The sequence below is a fragment of the Brassica napus genome, chromosome A2, assembly GCF_020379485.1.
Source record: "Brassica napus cultivar Da-Ae chromosome A2, Da-Ae, whole genome shotgun sequence".
In the NCBI taxonomy this organism is placed as follows: Eukaryota; Viridiplantae; Streptophyta; class Magnoliopsida; order Brassicales; family Brassicaceae; genus Brassica; species Brassica napus.
Genome location: NC_063435.1, coordinates 25,699,562 through 25,721,344, shown reverse-complemented (window position 1 = coordinate 25,721,344; position 21,783 = coordinate 25,699,562). Strand labels below are relative to the sequence as shown.

Below are 21,783 nucleotides of genomic sequence, written 5' to 3'. Positions count from 1 at the left end.
TTTATGTTCATTATTTCACTTCAGTAAATTCATTAACACCATAAAAAAGATTCAATTAACCGAAATTCAGAAGCTGAAATCGAAAGAAAAAACCTAAAATATAAAATGAAACGTTAAATGGAAATTGTTGTGTAATTATGACATTCACATTAGCTCTAATTTTTCAGACAGTTCAATAGAAATATACTTCTATGGTTTACCTAATCAAGATTAGTATTACAGTAAACAAAAAAAAGTTTTTTTTTTCAACACAAATCTTATTCTCAAGCAAATCAATCACAGGGCAGGATCCTCAAATATCACAATACTATTATACCTTCCTACATAGATAAAGAAAGAGGATGATTCCTTAATCATTATACGTACATGGATGATGGACCAGTCTTAGGAGTAACTTGTTGAAAGAAATGTTTATGTGACAATCTCCCTGACGAGCCAGTCAAGACAAGGATAAGCGAAGTAGAGGATGAGAAACGACGGAAGAGCCAGCAAGAGAGTGACTAGAATGTACATCACCAAAATAGCTGCACAGGTCGGTATTGCGTAGAGTATAATCAGCAGGAACATGACAACCAATGGGAACTTTGCTGTCAACTGAACAAAGAAAACCAAAGACTTCCTCAGTGAAGTCTGTATGTCATCCCTCGGAACAGACTGAGTACGAAGATGACGGTGGTGGAGACACGGAGGAGGAGCCTCCCTTGTACAATCATTGTTACCATCTGTTTGATCTCTCCCTGGAGAATTGCGTCTCTCGCCATTCATCCTCTCGACCATCCAAAGCACAAAGTAGTTCTTGTGAGGGAATCTAAGAGCTCCTTGAAGACAAGACGGAAGGAGAGTTTGTTGCACCAGGGGCATGAGATGAAGAGAGGGAGCTGAACCGGGTGCGTGGGTAGCTTCACAATAGCCCATTGAAGTCCCAAGATGCAGTTCTTGCACATCGTATGGCCGCAATAGCACGTAGGGAACGTTTTCGACAATGTTGAATGAACTCCCAGCAATTGGACCTCCCACCTTCATCTTTGCTGGCTGCCTCAGACGAAATCATCATCACTGAACATTCCACATGAGTATGTACTGGTCCTTCTTGTTTTCGTGTTTCGGTCCGGTGAGATAGCTGGAAGCTAGGTTCCACATTCTAGCATCAGGGATGGATAACATTGAATGTCTTCTTCAACAGAACAAGCCAAAACAGATTCTACTAACTCCCACCTTCATGGAACTCACATGGTACTGAAAGTGTGCATAAACAATACACAGAACTGAATCAATGTCTATCTGAGATCTGATAACGCAAACCTAAATAGAAAGATTCGATTTTTATGCTCTAAGAAACGTTAAGTTAAGATCTCTAAAGTTTGATCCTTTCTTCATCGTTTAAGCTAAATCTAAACTCTTTTCAGATTCAAACGTTCAATAGGCGAGAACCCAATACATCCGTTAACCTTAAAAATCAAAACCCACTAATCAGCTAAGCGTAGGAATCGAACAAGATCGTCTAGGTCACACGATGATGAGACGCAAATGATAAAAGTAATTGAAAGGAAAGCAATCAATAGACAATAGACATCGATAAAGATGAAGATCGTACCGATTCTCTCCGACGAGGTTCTGCGCCGGCGAAAGTCTCGAGCTTTCTCTCTTTCTCTGGAATTTGCAAGTGAGCTTTTTTTTGTTTCGAAACGTTGAAGAAGATGATTAAAACGACAACGTTTCTCCGTTTTCATCGAAAGAATAGTTTATTTTAATGTTTTCCAACATCAGTTTTGATATAAAATATTGTGAGTAATTTTTATATATTTCATTAGACCAAAAGGCAAAATGTCAAAGAACTTGGTAAGAAATCCATTTTATTAAATACTTTTGGAACATGAATATAAAGAGATTCCATCGTTATCTAAGGCACAACAAATTGTTGATCGCTTGTGTTTGGGTAAATTTGGACCAATGTGAACGCAATTAGCTTCAATGTTTGAATACGTTTTGCAACATGTTAAAACCATGGGCGGATCCAACACATTATGTAGCATGGGTCATCTATAAAAAAAAAAGTTTGATTAGGGACACTTACATAAATTAAAGGCAATTATTGAAAAAAAAGATAAAAATTAGTGTGTGGCATTTGTTCCATCCAAGTTCTATTTGAGATCGTCTCTATTTCTTTTTATTAAATAGTTTCACTACGTACTCTTAATGCATTTTTAGTTTCAGTTTTAGCAACTTCGTCTAATATACACATACACCGTCTAATTTGCTCTAAATATAATTCTTCCTCCTGATTCATAACTCATGTTATATCTCAAACGAACCTTTTAATAATGGCAACTTCCCAAATTCATTTGTGAGAGTTGAAGGCATGTCGTTGTAAGCATGTTTCTCTTCTTCTCAAAGTTCGTGGCTTTTTGTGATTTTAAACATGAGTATGCTTTCTTTTCTATGGGAATTTAGAGATGAATTCATCTTCTTGGATGTTTCAATTTGGATACAATGGCAATGGTACAAAAGACTCAAAGATTTTGCTCCACCACTTCAATTGGACTATTTCGATAGGTGAAATCTCTTTGTTAACTTTTGCAAGATTAAAAAGCATAAACTGTTTAATAAAAGATAGGTTTTGATTTCTGCATCCGGTAACTATTTATTGTAACTGAAAGTCGAACCCAAAAAGTAGGAAAATTCATTTAATCTTCTTTTGTTTTCTTGGGTGTTAGGCTTGAAGATGAAACCATTGTGCTTCACAATGTTGAGGCAAGTTTTTTAGATTTGAAGGAAATTCATGTCTTTCATGATTCAGTTGTTGCAATATTTGGCTTCATTGGTAAATGCTTTTTGATTAATTTCTCGATACTCTGAAATTTTTTTGGGGCAAAAATCTTTTAACGTTGTGTGCAAATATCCATAAGTTAGATGAAGAGAAGGCTCAAAAAATGTCGGGACCTGACATCAGTTTGGTCCTAAACTCCACGTAAACTTTCCACATTTCGTTCTTGGTGTCTTTATATTTCTAAAATCATCGACACCTAATTTCTTATTTCATAGATTCTTTCATTTAGAAGTGCACTTACATCTTTTTGGGTCAAATTGTTGCCAGCATTACAAAAAAATAAACCATTGGTTCTTTAACAATTTAAGGGAGTGAGAGAGTGATCATTTCAGTTTCTACTATAGCACTTACATTTTTTTTGTCTATCATTTCAGTTTTAATCCGAGAGACAGAAAATACAATCAGGTCGGTGAATTCTCCAGAATAAAATACTCTTAAAGCTTTAATTATTTATAAATAATATTCTAACTTTTGAGAAATGACTACTTTTGGATATGAATTCCAACGCAGGGAGTCAAGGTTCTTCGACCAGAAAGTAGTGAGAAAAAAAACACTATCGACTTGGTTTACATGTGTCAGAAGCATTAAAAGGAAAAGATTGATTTGAAAAATTGTGGAACACTGAAAATATTATAACTTCATTAGTTAAGATTTGTAATGTTTCCTCATAAGGTGGTTTGGAAGACAATATCATTTTGTATTTCTGGTCTATTTTGCAAAATTTATTCTCTATCATAAATTAGTTTGGTAAGATTTTATTCAGTTTGGTATGAAAATAAGAAGTTAAAAAAAAAACAAGTTTAAACTTTCAGTGTAATTAAAATCATATTATTAATTTTATAGGTAACAGTTTAGCTAGAAAATTTTGGTTTTTTGGTCAAAAATAAAAACATATCTAGAAAAAATTCTAGGATGACACTAAATAGTTATATCATAAATATATAACGGGGTTAAAATGACTCAAATATTTCACTTAAGAAATAAATATACACTTATATATCTAATGTTAATTAATCTAGATTTGTGATTTAGATTAGAGGGGTGAGATTTTGGGAGTTGGAGTTTAGGATTTAAAAAATATACATAAATTAATATCCAAAATAGCCAAATATAAAACAAAAATTTAAAAGTAGTTTCAAATAGAATTTTTAGATTTCAAAATAAATTTTGAAAAGAAAATTAAAAAAAAAAATCAAAAAAAAATTTGAATGGAAAAATGTATTACCCAAAAATAACAAAATATATTTTATTTAAATAATTATTTAGATTCATATATCTAAAAAGTAATGGTAGAAAGGTTTTTTACCTCTTTAATGGAATATCTTTTGGTCATTTTATTCCTTGTGTACTCTTTTGGTGCCTTTTGAAAAAGTTATCCAAGTATCTACATATATATACTAAACTTAAAATGATATATCATGAATTTAGTTTTTTGTTAACACTGGTACATCATATATAATCTTTATTACTCTGAATTTAGTTAGACCGTAAATTTATTTCTGAAATACACCAAGTTGAAAGTTGGTTTATACTTCGGTTTTGTACATTCTTTCGAGATAGGTGACAAGTAAAATGAAAACTCATAAAAAATTTAAATCAATAGTAAATATAAAAAATGATTCACATAAAAAACTTAACAATAAATTATTTCTATATAAATGTTTAATTACTTTCTAACTCGTGTCCTATGAATTGTATCATTTCAAAAAACTAGATAAAAAATCAATAAAATAGTTTTACATCTGATCGATCTTGAACCGGCTTAACCCCAAAATTGGTTCAGCCGATCTAAAAGCTCCTACATTAGATGTTTCGCTAGGACATGAATATTATACAAGAGGAATGGACTAATCCATTTATTGTCAATTAGTTTTTAGTTGGAAGACAAGAACACTTAACAAACAAATTGGAAGAGTTGGAGTACACATTCATTGACGTTAAAGAGAGATTACCAACATTTATTTATGTCGACAGGAAAAGTAGGTGGCTGATCGTGAGCTGCTCCTGGAGTGACCAAAACCGCAACATATAAAACTGTTGCTAAGAAGACTAATGCTTTGATGTTTGTTCCATCTCTCTAATATTTGTTTCGTTCTTCTTATTCTCCTTTAAGATTCTTGGATGGTTTGGAATATGACATGACAACAAGGTTAGAATATATAGGGCGAAAGTTATTGCAATTAAGTTATTCAAAGTAACTTACTGTGGAAATTTTTTCTACTAAGTTGTTCAGAAGTATGTTACAAAAACACCTCATAAATTAGTGATGAATCCTCAATACATACCCTAAAAAACATACACAATATAGTCATGACTCACTGACATAAACTACTAGTTAGAAACTCATTACATTAAACACAGTTTAGATAGCAGAGCCACTTTGAGGGCCAATAAGCCCAACAACCTCATCCCAAAGACCATGACTTTGAACAGCTGAACCAAGCTCAACAACACTTGAGCTACATGCAGCCACTGTCCAATACCCTCTCAACACATCTGCTTTCAACTGCTCATTTCCCAACTACAGTACCCATTAAAGATCCTTACCTCACTTCTTCCCACCAAATTCCTCTTCACCATCTCTGCAGCCAATCCTACACTCTCCCTCGTCCCATAGTACAATCAGGACCGTCTTAAACTATTTTAAGCCTTGGGCGAAACTGAAATATGGACATTTTCTATAAAACATTTCTTCATTCCATTGCCTTGATCATGATCAATTCTTCGACGAGTATTGTGCCCATTCATTTTTATGACCTGAAACAATAAACTAAGAGAGTAAAAGATATAGATGTAATCAATTAAACAAACCTCTACTTTGAAAAGAATCTCACTAACTGATCAGTGAATAGAACATATATTTTGGTTTATGATTGTGTTGTTCACTTTTGCTGGGTTCGAGAGCTTCTCTTTTCCATCAACGGTAAGATTAGAAAATAGGAAGCGTAAAGAAATTTTTCTTGTTTTGTCTTTTTTAAGTTAATTAGGTTTATCTGATTATGGACCTTTTATTATAGGTTTATTAAACTATTTGATCCTTAACACAACTAAATGAACCTTTACAATTAGTCAAATTACATTAAATTTTTTTTTGACCCTTGGGCCCAGGGCCATTGCCCCACTTGCCATAGTCAAAGCCGGGACTGAGTACAATCCTTTCATGACTTGTCTGAACACCCCACTCTTCTCAACCTCGTTGTCTTCGCCGTTTCTTGGACTCACCAAGAACAACCTTTCTTCCAAAGGTCCACCAAAGAAGAGTCTCTTGTCTGAAAACGTTCCCGCCTTGTCTAAGACAGTTGACTTTGTCCCTTTGATTGACATCAGCGATGGACGGTTGAGGATGACTCCTATAGTATCTGAGGGTCCAACAGAGAGGATAAGAACCACAGTCTTTTCATAGATATGGACTCCGTCTAGCTTCTCAGTGGCAACTAGGAGACATCCTGGCTCTGGCTCGCTGATCTTGTGTGCCCATTTGTCTCCAAGAGTGATCCGTGAGGACGTTGATGATGAACAGTCCACCACCATGTCGGAGGTTGCAGCTTGCTCCCCAGCCACGAGCCTCGCTCTGAACTCTTTCCAGTCAGCATCTGCTTTAGATTTGTTGACACAATCCTTGATGAGATCAGTATCACTCTCCAATGGCTTCCATGAATCCGAAACAGAACCTATTCAAGAAAAAGACTCTCATCAGCCTTGAAATCTTTTAACTTCTAAGGCAAGAAAGTTCACAAACTTAGATCTTACTTACATTTTACAGAGATGGGAGCAGCAACCTTCCTGGTGAGGAACTTGCCGGAGCTTCTCTTGGGGCAAGAATAGATTCTGGCTTTGGTGAACGGGACAATATCTTTAACACCAGAGATTGATCTTGAGGTAAGAAAACAAGCATCCATGTTACCCTCTTTCTTTTTTCTGACTCAATTCACTTTAGTTCCTCTGTAGACAAGACAGAGAGGATAAAAATACATCTATATATAAAGAGGCTAAATTCGTTTGGTTGTAAGTGTCCTAGTCAGAGGGATGGACAATGGATACACTTTGGCCTCAAGGTGTTGCCTACTTTTTATTTAGTGCACAAAATAGTACAATTAGTATAAACTTAAAAAACTGCAATAGATGCATGTGAAAATTAGTGAAGAAATGTATTATTTTTTTGAAAAGATCATGAGTGCATGTGCAACCCCCCTATTGGACATGTGCACACGCCTTTGAATATTAGATAAGAGACAAATCTTCTATCAACTTTTTGGATGAAGTGTAGACATAGTAGCCAAATCATCTTTGTAGTTACTTAGCCCACTTGTGTGTCGGAAACAAAAAAGACATACATTTACTATATCCACCAACTAGATGATAGGATAGTCCATTTATAATCTCTCAAAATGAAAAACAATAATCTAATTAGTCTTTTGACCTTGTTTTCTGTATGTTCAAAGTCCATTTGCAACCACATAAAACTATAGCGGATAAATTTGACAAAATCAAAGGTGGTCCTCTTTTTCAACCATTAATTAATTACTATTTTCAATAAAAATCATTTCAAAAAGGAAATTAACATCAACTCAAAATCATTTAGACATTTGAGTTCTGTAATAAAATAAACCCCACGAGTTTGTACTATTTTGACTATCTAATCATCAATTTAGATCGTCCAAGAGTAAATAGTACATCTGTACATATCACCACACCAGCAAATACGTCATGGCACTGACGTCCATTTTACGTGACAAAAATGACCAGTAGAATTGTCATTAAGACTTTTACAATTCAAAGCTTTAAGCATCACCTAACCATAAGTTTTGTTTAATATTTTCTTACAAAGTTACAAAGGACCACCTACTTGGTGACGTTCGTTTACATGACATTACAAAACTGAGCATCAGTTGACATCACTACTTAATGACGTCCATGCAGTTGACTTCACTACTTAATGACGTCCATTTACATGACAACATTGCAAAATTGATCATCAGTTGTCAATGTCATCACTCATCAGCCTTATACAAGTCAAGTTCTACGGATCGCCTAACCATAAGGTTTGTATAACGTTTTTTCACGAAGTTATGATTATCACTAATACTCACTGAGTCACTCTGAGGTTCCACGAGGGTTGAACGTCTAATGTTTGATCTTCTCTTGTTACAGGAACTTCCTGATTGATTAGAAGAGCCTGTTTTGGGGACTAAGAATCTGGAGGTAGTAGTTTCCAAGATCAAGTCCATCTCAAGATTAATTAATTATGCAGTGTATACTTCACCCAAACTCGTTGAGGCTTTTTCAAGATCAAGTCCAACGCTCTTCTCGTCTTATTCTAATGAAGCTTTTTCAAATGTTTTTGCTTAGCACTACTCACTTATGAATGTTTACATAGAGGGCGGTTACAATCTATCTTTACTTTTACAAAATCATTGCTTCCATAGATCTGCGATTGGCCTATACTTATCTTGGTTTTATTCACAACCAACAAAAATCTCTAACTACTAGCTAGCAATGATAACATAAACGTTTTTTTTGTTTCTTTTTTAATTATTTTAATTAATGTAGATATGCCATTGAGCTCAAGTTAGCTTAACTTTGTCTATATCTACTGTAGTATTTGAAGAAGCCTCAGTCTCCACGAACTGGGTTGTGACTTGTTCCCATTTAGTTTGGTGATTGTCTGTTTAATCTCTGTTCGTTGTCACAGACTCTCGTCTTTCTTGCCTTGGGTTGCACTAATGATTTTACTGTGGATGGTTTCTAACTCTTGCAGAGCCTTCACCACCTCTTGATGGTACTTCTCCATGGAGATAGATCCATATGTGTTTCGAGAGGTTTCTTTCTTGTTACGCTACCTCTGATGATTTGCTTCGAATTCTTTAACTAATGAAAGACATGGCATCAGATATTTTTCCCTTAACTCCAGAGAAGAAACCTTCTTCTTTTCGGCTGCAGAAGCTACCATGGTATCCTTTAGTTTCTCGAAGGACTTGTATTCCTCCTTTGGTGGGCACTTCTTCTCAAGGTTCATTATAAATGACATGACTTCTTTGGAAGTCTCACCCTCTAGCTCTAGTTCTGCCACTGTTGTTGTGGCGCTGCTCTCGCTCCCACTTAAACTAGACCCGGTGGGACCTGCAGAACCAGAGGGAGTGCTTGTAGTACTTCCACTAGGACTACTTGAGTTAGAACCTCATTGTTAAAAATGGTAAGAAAATAAGAATGGGCTCAGTTTTGGATTCTTTGGATTCAGTTTTAGGCTAATTCGCTTTTGACAGAACTCTAACGAGACTGTACTGGAATTGGATAATTTGATTTATGTTGTGAGCTTTGTGCATTTCAGATTGGCTTTGGGATGGTTTTGAGTCAAAAAAAAAGTTTACAAAACACAAAGCAAAGCAAATTGTTTATCATTAATACTGAAAAGTAATAGAAATTTTATGAAAATGTGTACTAAAAATAGTCACGAAGTCACTAAAAACAAAGTCTTATATAAAAAGCAGAAATAAATTAATATTTAATATCATTGATATAATATTTAGCCAAGTTAATTAGTTAAAATGAAAAAAAGGAAAATCAAAACTTGAAAAGGGAAACATATGAAAAAAAAAAAAAAAAAAAAAAAGAAAAAATAAGAGAAAAAGGAAAACGCATAAACTAAAAAAAAAAAGGAAACTGAAAAACCTATAAATATCTCTCTACCTCTAATACTAAACACGTGATTCATAGTTTAAAACTCTTACATCAATCAATCTTTCATTCAACAACAGTATCATGGTCTGGTTTGCGTATTGTGACGATGAACCCGACTCCTTCATCTCCTTCAACCCAGTCTTCACCGACACGCAACACAACCTCACAAACCCTAACATCGTCTTCGACTTCGTATTGGTTTACAGGCGAGCCCCCGAACCGGACTCAGATTCAGACGACACTCTTGATGACCTCTGCGACTTAGAAACTCGAGTCTTTAGTGAAACCCTCGAGTTTGATAGAGAGTGGCTCATCGGTGGTGGCGATAGGGAGCAGATAAAATCCAACGTCTTTCACATTCTTGAGATGATCCAAGTCCCTTCTTACTCTGACATTGTTCACACGTTAACTATAGATATCTTGGATTTAAAGAAACACGTGTCCGTGTCTAATTCTCCCGAGATTGAGAGGATACGAGTCGAGATTGATACCATTGTCCCTAGGTTTCCCGACGACGTCGATATGGAACTCGAGCTATGATGAGGTGGTTGTTGGTTGGGAACGACGACCAAGGCTGTTGTGCTATGTTTCGATTTACTGTTTTAAAACGTTTGTGTAATTAAAAATTATTCGATACAGTCTATATATATGTTGATTTTCATGTTGTTCCTTGTTTCTTTTTGTCGTTATGAATCAATACATTAAAATGTTGGAATGTTGGAAATTGTAAGAACAGAGGTTGCAGTAGAGTTATTTGTGTCTTCTTATATAATTATGCTTTAGTGCTATATTTAGAATCATTAATTCACTCAATTAAGCATTGAGTACTTAATGGATCAAGGTCAAAATAATATATAGCAAATTAATTGTTGCGTGGTTAAAGCACCACCTAAACTCAAAGCATTTTAGTTGGAGGATGCTATCTGGAGCGGTGGCAGTGTGCCAACATACACGACGTGTGGTTCAGCTACTGAAACTATATATGTCATGTGCATGATCCTCTGTTTCTTCCTCTGATTCTTTCGATATTCTGTTCTCCTCTGTTTTTCATCAATGGAGGCGTCATTGTTATCAATGAGATCGTCTTCTTGCTCCTCCCCTGCAACTGGTTTCCTCCACCATCGACGCGACCTATCCAAACCTTCCTTCTCTGTCCGCTGCTCTCTTCCTCCCGCGAAGCCGCCACCACTCTGTTCACGCCGTCATGACCCTCGCAGGGTATGAACCAAACCCATTGCTCAAACTTAGCTTAAAGTCGAAACCTTTATGAAAAGTTTGAACCTTTCCTCGTTGTTGTCGATGCAGACAAGAGGACAGCATTATATTCGGTCTGTTGGAGAGAGCCAAGTACTGTTACAACGCCGATACTTACGATCCAAATGCTTTCGACATGGAGGGATTCAACGGCTCTTGGTTGAGTACATGCTCAAAGGCACCGAGAAGCTTCACGCTAAGGTACACAACATAACCTCTTAATAGGTTGTTACTCAAAAGTTATAGAAAGATTGAATCTTTGGTTCTGTTACGGTGATGATTAAGGTAGGTAGGTACAAGAGCCCTGATGACATCATTTCTTCGCAGATGATTTGCCAGAGCCTATCATAAATTGGCACCTTTTTGCATCCTAAATTGTGACCTTTCCCAAACAATTTATCTAACAATTGTTTCTATAATCTAGAATTTAGTATGCAACCTTTTTTAACAACTATTTTATTTAAATAAAACATAAAGTTACAATAAAAGTATCTAGGTAATAGAAATACAACATAATGCAAAGTTCAAATTAGAAACATTACAACTCAAATTTAAGTTCTTCTGAACCATCTAGCTTGATAACTGAATGTCAATTTTGTTACTCTTATAGTATTTTCTTAGGGTGACCATTAAGTTACTCACAACTCAACTTTAGTTAATTTCCAAGTTTTTCTTAGCATTGAGATAAAAGTAAGGAAAACATGTGGAAAGAAGATAATTTAAGCGAATATATGTACAACTGATGATTTGATGAAAAGAAATGATCTACACATATGTTTCTTGTGAGTTGTGAACAAAATATATAAAATGTAACGTAACAGAATCATCGGGAATATTTTCTTTCAATATTATATGAGATTCTGAAAGATTATCTTGCTGTCGATCGGTATGGCTAGAAGAAAATTAGAAAATAATTAAAATCACTTGCAAGATCATCAATCCAGATAAGCAATAATCTTAGTCAAAGCTTGAATACCGAGTTAGGGGTGTTCAATCCGGATATCGGTTCGGTTTCGGTTCGGTTTTTTTCGGTTTTCGGTATTTCGGTTAGTAAAATATAACTACCATTTTAAATCCATATTTACTTCGGTTCGGTTCGGTTCATAACCGTCGGTTTTCGGTTTATTCGGTTTTATACCAAAAACATAATTATTTTGTTTGAGATCATATTATATGAATTTTAGAATCATATTGTCAACACAGTCATTATTAAAAAATATTACATATTCAAATAAATGAATAAAAAAGTAAAAATGCTTCTACCATCAAATAAAATAATTAAATCTATAACTAAAATCAAAGCTTGAAATTTTGAAAATAAAAATATGAAACAAAACAAAAACATGAAAGAAAAGTTTTTCCACTCTTCCATATTTAGTGTTCATTAAAGTCATGTTTTTTCAATTGAAAATTTCCATTAATTATTGTCCATCAAATTATAATCTTAATATTAATTTAGTGAAGACTAAAATAATCAAAAAGATCAAAAAAAGACTTAGAAAATAAGATGTATGAATTGCGATGTATGTTATTTAGTTATAGTTCAAGTGTTTTACAAATAAGGTTTTTTATTACTATAAAATTATAGTAATAGTTATTAACACAAATTTAACTTATGTAACAAATAGATTGTCATGTATTGTTATAAAATAGATACATATTTACATGTTTCTACTTTTATCGGTTTGTTCGGTTTATTCGGTTTAATCGGTTATATACCAAACCATATCAAATCCTACGGTTTTTATAAAATTATATCCATTCGGTTTATATGGTATATACCAAAACCAAACCATATTGTCTATTTCGGTTCGGTTCGGTTCGGTTCGGTACGGTTCGGTTTTACCATATTGAACAGCCCTATACCGAGTAAAAAATATCTATTTACTTTGAATGTGCAAACTCCCACCGACTATACGTCTCCGATTCTATAAATTGGACTCAAACTTGTAAAGACGAGCATGTCAAAATTCACAACGTAACACTGCAAAGCTAAAAGGAGAGGCAAAATGTCGTTTATATGTTCTGGTAATACTTTTTGTTATATGTTGATGTTTCAGTTACACGTTCAAAAATTTCATTTACTGAGATACGACCTGAGAAACATGGTTGGGGGCATATTGTTTTAATTAATTCCATGGAAATCTTGTTATGGACATTGATCTCTAAAATGTCAAATGTAAATTACTAACCAATCTATCTACTGTGGTTGCTTTGAGTGCGTGCAGGGAAGACCTCATGGCCGGAGCTTATGGGAACAAAGGGAGACTATGCGGCTTCTGTGATCGAACGTGAGAACCCGGAAGTCACAGCAGCCGTGATTGTAGTTCAAACTCCGGTGCCTTTTGAGTATAACATCAGGTGCAACCGGGTCTGGGTCTGGGTTGATAAAAAAGTTGATGGTACCGTCGTTGTAGTCCCTATCGTCGGTTAGACTTGTATACGGACCACGCTGTGTTACTATGTCAATTTAATATGAATAAATAAAAGAACTATGTACAATGCATAGTTGATTGTTGGTTGGTTATGATGTAGTTTTCTCGTTTGCGTGGACAATTTATGTTTTCGTTACCCGAACGGTTACTGATGTCCAAAGTTATAAATAAATGTTTGTACTCCAACCTAATGGTTGCAGTTGAATAAATTCATATCCTCTTTATTACTGTTGTGGAATCCAAGAGATAAGTTGTTGTAGAAAGGTCGTTCAGTTACTGTCTGAAGCAGACACTGTTGCTTGAAAAGAATCACAAAGTTCAAGTAGTACAGTTATACAATATTCCTACAAAAGTAAACTGAAACTTTCCCTTATTATATCAGTTATGTGGATGAGATGTGCTATGACCTTATACGGTTTAGATATCAATCAGTATCCACATCCAATCTGAAAAAGGTTACTAAAAATGTGCACTGGGGGGGGTGAAACATAATGCTATAAACAGAGAGACTCGTACGTACAAATGACAATAAAGGTTTGGCAACTTATTTTTGTGAGACGAAAAGTTTCTTCTATGTTAATCAAACACTATGATCATTTATTTTCTTGTACTGTCTGTGTCTATTTAACTATCCTTGAAATGAGTCTACAACAACTTCTGATCTCATTGACAAGGATTTTCATAACATGTAGATTGTGGGGAATGTTTACTGTTACAACTTTCAAGCTAGACTTGTGAAAAGCTTCTTGGGTAATGTTCCATCTATTTATATTCGTTTTTCCATTTGAAGTTTTTTTCAAGTGTATTAAATCCAACAACACTACTGTTCGATGTTCGAGGTAGTGTTCATTAGGTAAGTTTTTTTTTCAACTAAATTAAACAAGACTGGCCACTTGAAAATGAACGGCCAACCGGTAAAACGAGCAAGCGAGAAAATAACAGGTCTCGTTCTATAATGTAAAAAGTTGACACAAGTTCAACAAAACAGACTTATCATGTGCTTTCCCATATGAAAAAAGGAGATTATTTGAAATGCTATTGATCACTTGTTGTTAATGAACATATTCTGAGCTAGCTGATAAAAAAAAAACATTATAAGAATCTACAAGCTTTTTGTTTTCTGGAAGATTTAGATCAAAGGATGTGGAATTTTTTTTACCACTGTAGTTGGACTTTCAATGAAAATCTAGCATAGCAGAAAACTTGAGAGACTCAATCTTGAAACACAAAAATTGAAAAATCTTTCCAGAGAGGGAAATGTAGGGCAAGAACGACTCTGCTTCAACAGCCTAAAGATAAGGAAACAGCAAAGCAGAGACAAAGGGCCCCTATTAAATGATATGCGCCTACGCACCACTTAGGGTACGCCACAATTATTCCGTCGGAAACCATTCTCGTGGGTATACCACGCCACCCCTCACTAAAGAGGGAGCGCTCGGCCTCAGGCGCTCTCTTTTATCTTTCTTCTAGGGCTTCCTTCTTCCCCTTATATACGCACTCTCTTTTTCTCTTTTTCTCTTTCTCCCATTTTTACCCCTCTACTTTTTCTTCTTTCCAAATTGACCCATCCACATACATGACTTTATTCTCTTTTCTTCTTCTTCTTCTTAATTTTAAGGGTTAATTAGTGAAATAACAATAAGAAAACAAAATTAAATTTCTAGAGAAAAATAGTAGAGAAAGATAGGAAGATAAAAGAGAGAGAAAGTTTGGTTACTTTGTTAATTTGGATATTTTTTTGGTTATAGGGTTTAATTTCTCATTTCTTAAAAGACATTTTAGTTTGTCATGTGAACATCTAATTTTGCTATGGTTTAGCTTTGTTACAATCTTATGGTAATGTTATATACATAATTTCAATTGTGGTCATCCTGCAAGTAAACTCTTCTTAATTTTCAGGTTAAGATTTTAGTAAATGTAAATGGAAAATAACCACCTACGTTGCACCGGGACGGATACAGGGACAGATACGGGAGCGGGGACGGAGACGGAAACGACTAAACTTAAAATTCATAGATACGGAGACGACATGGAAACGTCTATAATATATACTCATAAATATAAAATCCAATAAATATAACCAGATAATAAGTTGAGAAGCATGATGAAACTTGAAAAAGCATATACAAACTTGAAACAACACACACCTAGCTATGATTGTAGGAAACATGAAAACAACACATACGTAAATAAGCTATGATTCGCAGGATAAGCTATGATCTAAATACACACATGAAAGTTGAAACAACACACCTACGTAAATAAGCTATGATCTAATACACACATAAAAGACATAAAAAATAAATAACCAATCTTCTAGAAAACGATACTGAGTTTACACGAGAAACGTTTTGGAAACGTTTCCAAAACCTAACTTCACCGTCTCCAAAAACCTTTATCGTCCCCACCTCTTTGAAACGTTTCGGAAACGTTCCCACGCCGTCCCCACACTGTCCCCGTCCCGGAAACGCATCTGGTACGGGAGACGTCAAGGAAATGCCGTCCCCGTGCTTCATAGGTAACCACACGAGCACACAATATCATTGATTGGTCTTTTTAGACAAAAATAAAGTAAGGGGTTCAGCATGTGATTTAATGAAAACCAAGGGACTTAATCTATAAAATTTCAAAAGAGTTGAACCGCAAAACGCGTCGTCGTCGCGATAGAGACGAAGACGAAGAAGAAATGCAAATCCGCTCGTCAAGTAAGATCCGGATCATCTCTATCCTCCCGACGACGGAATCATCCAACTCCGGTGAGTTTCTCGCCCCCACTTTCTCTTCTTCAGGTTCTAAGCCGTTCAATTTTGAATCGATTGATATTCGTAACCTTGATTTTCTTAGTTAAGAGTTTGTTTCTGTGTGTTGTGGATGCGAAGTTATGCTGTGTGGTGTTTACTCTGATTAGGAATGGCGTCGAGGAGAGAACGTACGGTACGCTCAGCTTCCAGGGGAGGAAGACGATGAGGATTACGCAAACGGTGGTGGAAGGAGAGATTTCGATCCTCGATTTGAGTATACGCCGAAAGCATTTGATAGAGTACCGTGGAAGTCTATAGCGTTAGCTTTGTTTCTTCTGTTTCTTGGTTGCTTGCTTCTCCTTTTGACGGTTTTCATATTCACTGGTCACATGGAAGGAGATAGCTCTCAGGGTTACGCGCTTCTTGTTCTTGGCATCCTTACTTTCCTCCCTGGTAAGACTTGGAGAATAGTCTATTTGTTGAGTCCTCATCTGGATTGTACTCAATTGCGATGGTGTTTTGATGAAGAAGACCTTGTGGAGTCTGTTTGATGGTTGTGTGGAGTTTTAGAACATGACAAAGATTGTGCTAGCTCTTTGTCTGTTGATACTATGGTTTCTTTAGTCTTTTTATGCTTCTGAGATCCTTAGTTTTCTGGAAAGAGCAGTGAACGTTGTCATGTTGCTGTTTTGAGTGCTTGATGCTTGATTTGAAAACCGTTGTTTGATGTGGATATTGAGTGGGTTGGATCAAGTAGACAACAGCTTATTTTACTTGTCTGTTGAAATCATGCAGCTTGTGCTCTTGGTCTGTGTTGAAATCATGCAGCTTGTGTTCCTTGTCTGCTGAAATTATGCAGCTTGTGTTCCTGTCTGCTGAAATTATGCAGCTTGTGTTCCTTGTCTGCTGAAATTATGCAGCTTGTGCTCTTGGTTTGACTTTGCTGAAATTATGCACTTTGTGCTTTGTTGTCTGTTGAAATGATGCTTTATTTAGCCATTTATGCTTCTGAGATCCTCTTATGTTTCCTGGAAAGAGCAGTGAATGTCATCACGTTGCTGTTCTTAATGCATGATGCTTGATTTAAAAAAAAAAACCCTGTGGATTCCGTTGATGTTTGATGTTTATATTGAGCGAGTTGAATCAAGTTTGTATGCACACAGCTTGTGTTATTGGTCTCTGATGAAATGATTCGTCTCTTTGTTTTTTTCTCTTTATGCATTTGTGGTACATGAGTAAACGGGTGATTTTAACACCTTTCACAATTGTGTGGCTATAATCAGGGTTCTATGAGACTCGGATTGCTTACTATTCGTGGAGAGGAGCTGAAGGGTACCGTTTCGCAGCCATTCCCTCCTACTGACTTCCCAAGTAGCTGGAGAGACGTTACACGACTCTGTGCATAAACTTTTTTTTTCTTTCAAAGGAAGAATCTTAGTGGAGATACGTAATAGTATACAAATAATAGACTTGATGAGGTGTTTCATGAATCACTCCAAAAGGCTTGGATTATTATAGATAGGGATACTACATAGACTGTTGTTTCCATTCATCTAACTTGTGAATCTTATTGAACCTCGTTTTTGTCAATATTTTGTATGCGTCTTTGGGTTTTGTCGGCAAAGCAGACAAATGAAGTTAACTTCATAACAATGACATGTTGGGAAAAAATATCTCTAACCCACCAATATACTTTTAGAAAATAGATGAACTCTAAACATCATCAAAATGTATTCTTTTAAAATAACCGAATGCTTTTTTTATTATAAAATAAATGCTATTTCTTCCTCACATTAAGTTTTAATGCATGTTTGTTTTGAAATTTTTGGTTTGGTATTTGATACATTTCTTCCCTTTTTTTCCCAGTTAATCAAGAAATTCTGAGACATGCCAATAACATAAACATGTACATTTGACGACTTAAACATAGAAGTAATTTAAACATGAATTAAAATTTATTCATAAATAAACAATGTTTCTTGAGTAAAAAAAAACGTAATAATAACTGAAATGTATTAAAAAAAAGTAAACAATTTACTTCCTTTTTGTGCACTGTAAACAATTTACAGACTCAAATTGGCATAATTTGGTTTCCTTGATTCAACACACCATCAAAGACTCAAAAGGACTGACTCAGCTCTGAGTCACACACACACGAGTTGGAATCTGAGTTTACCAACATTTTACCATTACACAGTAAGACTCTTAACCTTTTCATATCTCTCTCTCTCTCTTTCAACCAGATTCTCTGTGTAGTTTTATTAGTTGGCTCTTTCTTTGAACAACTTCTATTTCGATTCGAGGATCTGCTCGAAAACAAAGGGTAAATAAATGTTTGTAAACTTGATCAATTTCTCCTGCTTAAACCTAATTGATGAGTGTCTTGACTGTATCACGGAATACGTGTTGATTAATAATGGTGTAGATTTTGAGGAGCAAGTTTTAACTATAACAAAATGTTGTTTGTTGACAGAAGGGGAAAATGGATCATTCACCAAATAGATTTGGTGGCAATGGAGTTGAATCCATTCTAGCAAACTACAAGCTTGGTAAAACCCTTGGCATCGGATCTTTCGGCAAAGTTAAAATAGCTGAGCACGTTGTAACTGGCCACAAGGTTGCTATCAAGATCCTCAATCGCCGTAAGATCAAGAACATGGAGATGGAAGAGAAAGGTAATAATAATAACACATCATGCCACTCTTAAGCTTCAGAGCTTTTCTTGAACATAACCTTTGATGATTGGTTATGTACAGCAGTGGCGAAGCCACGTTTATAGGGTCTGGGTGCAAGTGCACCCGTAATTATATCAAAATCGAAACTTTTGCATATAAAAACAGTTAAGTTTGGGTAGCTACTATGGTAAAAGGGCGCATATGCACCCCCACTTTCTTAGGTTCGATGCTTGCCAAATGCATTTTTTATCTTTTACTTGCAATAGTGCACCCAGTACTTAAAAACTCTATAGATTAATATGCTGGGATTATGAGAGTTTATTAATTTATAGTTATATCAATTACAAAAAAAAAATGTTTTTCAGATTTGTGTATTTGATGTAAAAATAAGAAAGAGTACTTGATTTTACGGTATATGTTTTGATTAAATGCTCTGCTTCTTCCTTATAGTGAGGAGGGAGATAAAAATTCTGAGATTGTTTATGCATCATCATATCATTCGGCAGTATGAAGTCATAGAGACCCCTAGTGACATTTACGTTGTTATGGAGTATGTCAAGTCCGGAGAGCTCTTTGATTACATTGTAGAGAAAGGCAGGTTACAAGAGGAGGAGGCTCGCAACTTTTTCCAGCAGGTTCTGTTTGTTCATCTCTTTCCCACACAACCACTGTTGTTCTTGTAGCTCCTTCTCTGAGTTTGACTCATGTCTAAGCAGATAATATCTGGTGTGGAGTATTGCCATCGCAATATGGTTGTCCATAGAGACCTCAAGCCTGAGAATTTGCTGTTGGACTCGAGGTGCAATATCAAGATTGCTGACTTTGGACTGAGTAATGTCATGAGGGATGGTCATTTTCTGAAAACGAGCTGTGGAAGCCCCAAACTACGCTGCTCCTGAGGTATTCAGTTTAGTTTATTATTAGTATTCTTATTTAGTTATATACTCCTTTCATTGGATTATAGTATCTATCTGAAACTTGTTGTAGGTTATATCAGGAAAAATTATACGCTGGACCTGAAGTAGATGTATGGAGTTGCGGAGTGATATTGTATGCTCTACTCTGTGGTACTCTTCCATTTGATGATGAAAACATTCCCAACCTTTTCAAGAAGATTAAGGTACTCTACAATCTAACTTCTGTGTTATTTTCATCATTATTATGTCAAGTAATTTAATTTATGTGTTATTTTCTGTCTAGGGTGGTATTTACACTCTTCCAAGTCATTTATCACCTGATGCTAGAGACCTAATCCCAAGGATGCTTGTAGTTGACCCAGTGAAACGAATCACCATTCCTGAGATCCGTCAACACCGTTGGTTCCAGACTCATCTTCCTCGTTATCTTGCTGTTGCTCCACCTGATACACTAGAGCAGGCCAAAAAGGTTGGTTTCGTCACCATGTGGAACATCAAAAGATTCACTTGCAGTGATAGTAAACAAATTTCTCTTATATTGTGGCAGATCAACGAGGAGATAGTTCAAGAAGTGGTTAACATGGGATTTGACAGAAACAAGTTATGGAATCTCTTCGCAACAGAGTACAAAACGATGTATGTAGTAGTTTCTGTCTGTTATGCTTTTAAATACTAGTTTCCAATAGTTAATGAAATGCCACTTGCTGCTTGTTTCAGGCTACTGTTACGTACTACTTGTTACTGGACAACCGGTTCCGTGTTCCAAGTGGTTATCTTGAATCCGAGTTCAGGAGACAACAGTATGTGTTTTTCTTTTCTTCCAGTAGATAGCTTTCCAACATATAATGCTAATCAAACCCGAGTTCCACCTTTATGTTTTGTACTGACATTTTCACCTTTCTTACTCATCTAGGACAGTGGTTCCAATCCTATGCGCTCAGCTGAAGCCGCTGCTTCACCTGTAGGCCACTGGGTTCCTTCACCTATGGATCAGTACGGATTGGAGGAAGATCACAAGTCCCAAGTGACCGCAAATGGGCTCTTGGACTTCAGGTTTGTTCATGATTGCTGAATCTTGTTAGAGTTATCATAATATTATTTGGAACTTTGGGGGATTTTATAAATGTTATCTTGTTTATGAATGAGTACTCTTCACCTGCACATACCCAAACTGATAATTGTTCTGATACCGTTGTGTTTTGAACAGTCCCAAGCGCATCCTCGTGAGATCATGAACGAAGTACTGAAAGCTCTTCAAGAACTCAATGTGTGTTGGAAGAAGATTGGTCACTACAACATGAAATGCCGATGGGTTCCTTGTTTTGCTGATGGTCTGAATACTAGGGACACAATCAGCTGCACTTCGGAGATGATTCCAGCATCATTGAGGATGACTGTGCCATGACCTCACCCACCGTCATCAAATTTGAACTTCAGGTAACTGCACACTCACACACATCTCAGTTAGTTATTGACTCAGCAAGTTTCTCAGGGGAAAAAAAACTTCCTAGTTCGGTTTCATTATTACAGTTTAGGTTTCTTGGTATATTTTTCAGTAGTTCACCCAAACGAAAACCGGCTAAGACAGAGACTAGACCCTTCTCCATAGCATGAACCAACTGTTTCATAGTAACAATGCTCACATTTTTTTCTGTGCTACTTTGGATTTTGAAACAGCTATACAAAGCTCGGAAGAAGAAAGTACTTGCTGGATATACAGAGAGTTAACGGTCCTCAGTTTCTCTTCCTGGATCTATGTGCAGCCTTTCTTACCAAGCTCCGTGTGATCTGAGAGCTTTTAACCATTTGTTAAAGACATTTGTTTCCACGGTTTGTAATAGTAGAGAAGATAGTGTAAGATGTGGGTGCAGTGTTTACTCTGCCGGGTTGCTATTATATACCTGGATTCGAAGCTAAACTCTATTGTAATAGTAATTATCTTTTTTCCATTTTTGATGGTTTCTAAGGTTTGGTCATGTGTACATAAAACTTAGATGTTCACAATACACTAAGATTCTTAAATCTTGGCTACAAACTCGTTTTTACCATTTTGATATTGTCTTTTTTTTTTTTTTTTTTTTTGTTAAGGACAGGTCAAAACTCAACTATAGCCACAAGTCCAATTCTTTTTCTCGTCAAACATTAAAACAGAAATCATTAGGTGGTAGTTGACACCTTACACTATGAGCAGATTATTCGCCTGTTTTGAATCACAGATATGATGTTTTATCTCAAGAGTGCTTAAAAACTTTCATT

At 35.7% G+C, this 21,783-nt stretch overlaps 4 protein-coding genes, 1 long non-coding RNA gene and 2 pseudogenes across 5 annotated transcripts; 5 read left to right on the top strand and 2 right to left on the bottom strand.

The window, feature by feature from the left end:
* Nucleotides 1–171: 171 nt before the first annotated feature.
* LOC106371105 lies at nt 172–1,723 on the bottom strand (annotated as a pseudogene).
* Nucleotides 1,724–5,876: 4,153 nt separating this feature from the next.
* LOC125580530 lies at nt 5,877–6,913 on the bottom strand. The gene is made up of 2 exons (XM_048745060.1): nt 6,582–6,913; nt 5,877–6,498 (listed from the first exon to the last, which is right to left on the bottom strand). The coding sequence occupies exons 1-2, from the start codon at nt 6,724–6,726 to the stop codon at nt 5,897–5,899; spliced, it is 747 nt and encodes a 248-aa protein (XP_048601017.1). The 5' UTR covers nt 6,727–6,913; the 3' UTR covers nt 5,877–5,896.
* On the top strand, nt 6,477–8,733 carry LOC111207033. Its single transcript, XR_002659234.2, has 4 exons — nt 6,477–6,706; nt 7,748–7,869; nt 7,979–8,029; nt 8,586–8,733. It is a non-coding gene; the product is annotated as an uncharacterized LOC111207033 (long non-coding RNA).
* Nucleotides 8,734–9,586: 853 nt separating this feature from the next.
* On the top strand, nt 9,587–10,045 carry BNAA02G29740D. The gene has a single exon (XM_013810204.3). It carries the CDS (start codon nt 9,587–9,589, stop codon nt 10,043–10,045), a length of 459 nt encoding a protein of 152 aa, XP_013665658.1.
* A 2,623-nt stretch (nt 10,046–12,668) lies between these two features.
* LOC111202722 (inhibitor of trypsin and hageman factor-like) lies at nt 12,669–13,403 on the top strand. The gene is made up of 2 exons (XM_022695586.2): nt 12,669–12,787; nt 12,988–13,403. Exons 1-2 carry the CDS (start codon nt 12,769–12,771, stop codon nt 13,191–13,193), a joined length of 225 nt encoding a protein of 74 aa, XP_022551307.2. The 5' UTR covers nt 12,669–12,768; the 3' UTR covers nt 13,194–13,403.
* Nucleotides 13,404–15,833: 2,430 nt separating this feature from the next.
* On the top strand, nt 15,834–17,527 carry LOC106371107 (transmembrane protein 230-like; the record flags this gene model as incomplete). The annotated part of the gene is made up of 3 exons (XM_013811141.3): nt 15,834–15,950; nt 16,103–16,388; nt 17,219–17,527. Coding segments are annotated over 3 exons (483 nt in total), but the record flags the coding sequence as incomplete, so codon positions are not given.
* Nucleotides 17,528–17,985: 458 nt separating this feature from the next.
* On the top strand, nt 17,986–21,549 carry LOC125575140 (annotated as a pseudogene).
* The last annotated feature ends 234 nt before the right edge of the window (nt 21,550–21,783 follow it).

Excerpts from the sequence above, each read along its gene's own strand:
- LOC125580530 (XM_048745060.1), bottom strand. The coding sequence starts at position 6,726 with ATGGATGCTTGTTTTCTTACCTCAAGATCAATCTCTGGTGTTAAAGAT. Across the intron at positions 6,499-6,581 it reads TGCTCCCATCTCTGTAAAAT|GTTCTGTTTCGGATTCATGG; the intron begins GTAAGTAAGATC and ends TTTCTTGAATAG.
- BNAA02G29740D (XM_013810204.3), top strand. The coding sequence starts at position 9,587 with ATGGTCTGGTTTGCGTATTGTGACGATGAACCCGACTCCTTCATCTCC.